We start from the raw sequence: 6761 nt of genomic DNA on the forward strand, positions 1-6761 counted from the left end.
CCTGATTACGGCCTTTCAGTACTTAAAGGGTGCCTATAGGGAAGATGGGGAAAATCTTTTTAGTAGGGCCAGCTGTGTCAGGACAAGGGGTAATGGTTTTAAATTGAAGCAGGGTAGGTTTAGACTGGATATAAGGAAGAAATTCTTTACAATGAGGGTGGTGAAACACTGGAACGGGTTGCCCAGATAGGTGGTGGAGGCCCCATCCCTGGAAACATTCAAGGACAGGTTGGACGGGGCTCTGAGCAACCTGATTGAGTTAGTGGTGTTCCTGGTCACTGCAGGGGGGTTGGACTAGATGGCCTCTAGGGGTCCCTTCCAACCCAAAACATTCTATGATTCTAACATCAATTCACAAAGAAAACTGAGACTTCAGTCTTTATGTTCCTGCCCTTGTACATCTGCTATATGCAGTAATTGAAAAAGGCGGCTACTGTATACACTGATTGACTTGTATTTGTGTGTAAAACTCTAAGCCCTTCACATACCAGGGCTCAGTCTGTTGATGCTTTGCAGCCGTCCAGATTAAGCTCTTCATGGGTTTTTTTTTGCCTTAAAAAATGCAACGCTCTTGCACACCTACGGGGGAAATAGATTTCTGGGGGGGGGGGGTTGGCTTAGCATATTCCACTTCATGTTTCCATTGCTTTGATAACATATGCTGTTTGCTTCTACTGACAGACATACTGAGAATTACAGTTTAGAAATGTGATACACATATAAAAGGTAGTATCTATTTAATTCAGTTTAGAAGTGACAGCAGCTCTTTTTCTCTGCCTGTGAGTGTCTGGGTGGGATTCATCTCTCACTTAGCTTTAGACATCAACAAGGTAGATGTCCAAGGGAGAGCTAGTCAAACAGATGCCCATGACAGAAAAAGACAATTGTTCTGTGGAGATGGCTATGTCACAAATGCATAGCTGAGAAATAAATACATGGCATGTTATCCTTTGCTGTTTTATGAAAAGATGGCCTGTATTTTCTGCTTTTCTCCTCTACACGGAAAAGCCTGCTGCTATACTCTTGCTAGTCACTTAGGTGCCTGGGTTCTGCTGAAGATGAAGCACAAATACAATCTGAAAAGTTATTTGGAAATAAAATTTATTGCGAGCTAATACGCTGACAAGGTCTCTCTGATCAAAACTCTTGCCAGCCACTTCTGAGAAGGGCAGAGGTGGCCAGGCCTGTCCATGTGAGCACATTGTCAAAGAGGTGGTCAATACTCTCTCCTTCAAATAGTAAAAAATCATGAAGGAGGCTGTGAAGATCGTAAAATTGGCATAAAATGTCATGAACTCTAGAAAAGTTATAACAGTACTCTTGGAGTCTTACCAGGTTTTGAACATGAAGGATGAGGACACTCAGATTCTACTGCTGGAGAATTTTATTGACGTCTGGGTGCTTCTCCTGGGGTCTGCTCAGTAGCAGTATGATGATGATATCACAGCACAAATGTCTGCCCTTGGACACCTGGAGGCATCGTACCCACCATGAGCAAACCCATCATTTGTCACTCCCAGTCCCATCACACTGAATCCCCCTAGACCTCATTTTGAAAAGGTAAAGGTCTCATTTGGACAGATTGGCAGCTTCTCACCACTCCATGATCTCAACCTACAAGGGCTTACTGGGGAAGAGCACCAGGGGGTCATGCACGTACTCCAGGGGTTGCGATGCAAAGTTGCTGCTGCCTTCCTGGAATGACGATAATTTTAAGGCACCTTGCTCAAGAAGGAAGAATTTCATTTGTAAAAATTACCAAAGCCTGTGTCACGCGGCATCTCAGTGTGTGTGCAAGTTTAGTCTAAGGCCTTATGGTGTCGTGGACGTAAGTAGCAGTGTCACAGCCTGCTGCACGGTGCAGTGTGCTCAGGGAAAAAAGGAGCAAATCTTTCTTTCTGCTGGCAGAGTGAGGCTGAAAAAAACGAGTCAGAAGCCAGTGTACCTCCACTGAATGGTTGCATTCATTGACCATCATTTTCAGTCATGTCACTTATTCCCTCCAATGTCTCTGTCTTCTGGTCTGTCTGCTCACTTGAAAAAAAAAGAACCCAAACAAAATAAAAAAACCTAAAACACCTATATATTGGGAATATACATGTTGTACTCATTGTAAAGCACACTTTTCAATTCATTATTTATGAAGCCATTTGCTGACAAGATTTCTTTTTTACCAGAATGTATCTCTGCTATTTATTTTCTTTACAGGAAAGTCTCTTGGGCATGGAGCTTTTGGAAAGGTGGTACAAGCCTCTGCTTTTGGAATTAAGAAATCACCAACATGCAGAATAGTTGCTGTGAAAATGCTGAAAGGTATCTTGCTGCAAAGCTGGGATGGAAAAAATGATACCTTATATAGGGTCCAGCTTTTAATATGATCCTGTAGAAAGCAAGTGTGTATGATGTTACCCCTCCTCCCCCAATAACTGTCTGAAGCCTCCAAAATGTGTACCACCAAGTTTCAGGTCCACCACAAGTGAAATGGCAGAACCATGAAATAAAAACTGCATTTGCAGTAAAAAGGGTGAAAAATTGTCACACCATACAGGAGAAAGTTTCAGATGCAGTGAGAACCTGATTACCTTTTTTTTTTTTTAAATCTGGTTGCACTACTTCAAATGCCAGAAAGAATGAAAGAGCCACTGTTGTAGGATCAGAAGGGGCAATAAGTTTTCCTGCGTACTCGACGTTGTACCATTATTCTAGACTGACCCCGTACTGAACACCATAAATGAAATTTAGCTGAAGTATAAGGCATCCACCTTGATGTGAAGACACTCAGGTGGAAACTTCCTTATTTTCCTTGGTCATCAGTTTCAATGATTAATCATCTCATTGTTAAAAACAGGTGCCTTATGTTTAATTTGCATCTGTCTGTCTTTCATTTCTCATTCCAACCTTCCCCATCAGATTATATAATGATTTTTCTTCAGGAAGGCCCTTTTATTAAGCTAAACATGCTGAGGTCTTTCAATCTTGGAGCTGTTGTACAGGTGTGTCCTCTCCGAACTGTCAGCAGGCTCATCACAGGGTGCTTAGGATGCTGACACCCAGGTTGTGCAATGGATTTGCCAGCGCTCTTCATACACCAGCGCTCTTCATACACCAGCGCTCTTCATACACCAGCGCTCTTCCTGAAGTGAAATAATCTTCCAGATATTCCCTGCCCCTTTTCTCATTGGAGCAGAAAGGACAAAGACCCCCATCAGTTTGAAGAGGGCGCTTGGGAAGTTAGCAGGCAGGATGAAATTCAGTAGTAGCTGTGGCTGAATTCCCTAAGCCAGAGTCCTCGTGGCATCCCCTCCTATGTGTTTAGCTTTCCTTTGTTATATATCTAAGGATCATATCAGGCTTTTTTTTTTTTTTTTTGCATTTCCCTGGGGGCTTATGCTGCATCGCTTATCTGTCTTAATCCTTGAATCCTTTTCAGTGTCATTCTTTGCCAGGACACATCCCCTGTTCTGCCAGTAAGGCTTGGATCCCTGACGTTCTCACTTGGCTCTGTTCAGGCATAGTTTGAATACATCCCTCTTACCCAGTGGCTCCTAGCTTCACAGCTGCATACGTGCTTATCAGTTATAAGGAGATCTGCACGTGTTACTTCCAGCCCTTGGAGGGGCATGTGCAGTACTCTCAGGCCTACAGTCTGTCCCTGCAACACTCAACCTGAAACAGCTTCTATTTCTTGCCAGCAAGGACCTGGCAGCTGTACTCTGTGTAGGGTGTGCCCTCTTGGTATTGTCCTCAATAGGCTTGTTCTGCAATATATTATCAGATGCTTTAGCAGCGGCTGATACGTGCAACCGCGATATCCAGGATCATCCCCAAGGAGGGAATTTGCATCTGAGGGGGTGGCAAACCTTTCTCCCCTCTCTTGTTGCAGAAGCACAAAAATACCCTGTTGGCCAACACCAAATGAACAACTACCCTGCAGCAAGCATGTCTGGAAAATGGGAGGAAACTAAAGCTTTGGTCCCTGTCCAAACCTTTTGCAGCAGTGGGCCAATAGCCATCTGTGTCACTGGTTTCAGTGGATGGCCTTTCATCTGGGTCACCGCCTGACCCCTGATTAACTGAGCTGGTTTGCCAACATGCAGACATATGTGCTGGCAGAGCGGTCTGCCAGATTCAACATTTTTTTAAGTACAGCAGCAGGCTTCTTGTGCCAGCCAGCACCATCAAACCAGCAGCGCTTGCTCCTGGAATTGATGGAGCAGATGGCAGCTACGAGAAGTCTTCAGGGTGGGATTCATGCATGCATGTGCAGGATAGATGCATGTATCTGAGTTAGTCGCTCAGATTGCCTTTACTGTCAGTGGTGAGAAACAACAGTTCATCCCACCCTGAGCCAGATCCCTGCTTATGTGAGCTGAGTGCTTGTTTAGCTCTGCTGACTACGAAGAAAGCCTGTGGTGACTAGATCCTCTGTAGGCATCTTCACAACGGGCATCTGAAGTTAGGGGAGATCTGCCCCATTCCATGTGTCCTCACTAGATTATCCGGGAACTTTGCAGTCAGTCATGGGCTTTGTCCATGCAGAATTCTCATGAGGTGGAGGGAAAGCATGACCACCTATACAGATGAATAGCGGGTCACCGGGTAGATGACAAGTTTTGTGTGGGGCCACCAAAAAAATCTGTTTCTGTTTCCATTCCAATGTTGAAACCAAGCCCTTTAAGACCTAGCTCTAAGTTCTTTCCGCTGGACTATTCTTACTCTTGGTGTCACTAAACTGAAAAAGTCCTTTTGCATCTACACAAAGTAGTATGTTTTTCCTTGTTTTCTTACCAAAACAAATATCTGCAGAAAAAAACTGCACGGAGGGAATTAAAAGTTTCACTCAACACCAAAGAGAATCTTTTGAGTTTAGTTGCAGGATTTCTTATATTATTACTATCATTATTAATATTGATCATAACCAATAAGGGTGAGATATGGTCACCTAACTTTAACCATTTAAAATTTACTTCTCTGGTCTATGTTAATACTCCAGGCTTCCTCTATGATGAGCAGAACCAAACAATCCTCACCAAAGGGTGGTTCATCTCTTCCATACACAGATGGCTAAAGCTGATGGCTGCATCAGCCTCTGGAAATGCTTTGCTCTTGCCGCTGACTCCTTGAGGCATTAATTAGTTCAGGCTAGTACATAGCCCTTAGACAGCTGAAGTCAGGTCAGCTGAAACCTACTCTAGAGAGAGTTAATTATAGTCTTGAAATCCCTTTTTATTTGTTATTTCATTTTTTGGCTGAAACGACAAAACTATTCATGTGAAAAAAAATTTCTCTCAGTTCTAAATATAACAGAGTCTACTGGGAGGAAGCTGAGTGCCTAATTCTTTTTATGGGTTTTATTGCAAGTAAGAGGATGCTGAGTGGGGAGGAATAGCCAAAGAACATCAACACATGAAGTACATCCAGAAATGGAGGTTATTTCAATGGAGAGTTACGAGAAGTGGTAAAGCTCAGCAGGACCAGTTCTTTGCCATTTCACATTGACTTTATTTTGCATTTGCAGAAGGGGCCACAGCAAGCGAGTACAAAGCACTGATGACTGAGCTGAAAATCCTCATCCACATTGGTCATCATCTCAATATTGTGAATTTGCTAGGAGCTTGCACGAAAAATGGAGGTAAAAAAGTCTGCACAGCACTGAAAATGGGTTTGGATCACCTCCCAATAACAGTCAGTTGGCCATGTTTTTCATCCAGAGGTCAAGTTATTAAGTTGAAATGTTTTATTTCATCCTCAAATTGGTTGGTGAAAACCAGAGGAGGAGAAAAGGATATTTTTAGTCATTTCATGAAGTGATTAAACATTTTCTCTACTTAAACTCTTTTAGTATTAACATGAAAAGTGTGAGTTTAGGACCATGCCACTTGTCCTTTATCTCACTGCTCAAGCTCAGGTTAAACATGATCTGGAAGGGCTGGGAACAAGGGATATTGGCTGTTGGGCCTGAACAGTGAATCACAAGGCCACCATTGTAAAATCCTTCACAATATTCCACTAAGAAAATCAAAGGGCCAGTATGAGTGATCATTTGGGTTTAGATATGTCACCTATTTTGGTTCAACAAGCATGTGTGGGCTGCAGGACCCCAGTCTGAACACAGACTGCCCAAAGAGGAGGCAGAGGGTTCCTCAGGAGCCAGGTTCATGACCCAGATCTCAAAAATAGGGCCCTTCCCTATTTTCAAGAAACCATGTCGTTTTGCTAACATGTCCAGTGCCCTTTCTACTTCATTAGGACATATTGTTAGTTATTCTGGACTGAAGTTATAGCTACGGGCATGAAAGACTATTCTTCTTCTCAGAACTGATGACCCCTTGTATGGCTTTATGCTGCTCAAAATGCATTTTCCTTTTGCCCAGGGCCTCTGATGGTGATTGTTGAATATTGCAAGTATGGGAATTTATCAAACTACCTGAAGAGCAAGAGGAACTTTTTCTGCCCCAACAAGGTGAGGAGAGAGATGCTTCCAGTAGGGTTCATCTTCCCTAACGTAAGTGTCGGTAATACAGATGCCAGCCTCTGAGCGAGCCTCCTTAGACTCTCTTCTACCGCAGGAGAGAAACTGCTTTTGGGTGCAGACCTGTTTTAATGTTTGGCATAGGATGTGCTGTGCTCATTTTTCTCCCCTGACTGTGCAAGGAGGCTGCTGTGAGTAACTTGGATGGAGTGGTCTACAGCAGGAGGAAGTGAATCGTATCCAAAGTGTCCCCACATGCTCTCACCCCGCTGCTGACGAACCCATTCCT

The 6761-nt window shown here is 43.5% G+C and overlaps 1 protein-coding gene across 1 annotated transcript in view; it reads left to right on the forward strand.

The window, feature by feature from the left end:
• The window catches only part of FLT1 (fms related receptor tyrosine kinase 1), a 111757-nt gene that overhangs the window by 89608 nt on the left and 15388 nt on the right, over positions 1-6761 (forward strand). The window contains exons 18-20 of the mRNA XM_009647123.2: positions 2209-2313; positions 5519-5632; positions 6375-6463. Of these exons, the coding sequence (XP_009645418.2) occupies positions 2209-2313; positions 5519-5632; positions 6375-6463 (308 nt within the window). The remainder of the gene's footprint in view (positions 1-2208; positions 2314-5518; positions 5633-6374; positions 6464-6761) is intronic.

The sequence above is a fragment of the Egretta garzetta genome, unplaced genomic scaffold (assembly GCF_000687185.1).
Source record: "Egretta garzetta isolate BGI_Z169 unplaced genomic scaffold, ASM68718v1 scaffold279, whole genome shotgun sequence".
In the NCBI taxonomy this organism is placed as follows: domain Eukaryota; kingdom Metazoa; phylum Chordata; class Aves; order Pelecaniformes; family Ardeidae; genus Egretta; species Egretta garzetta.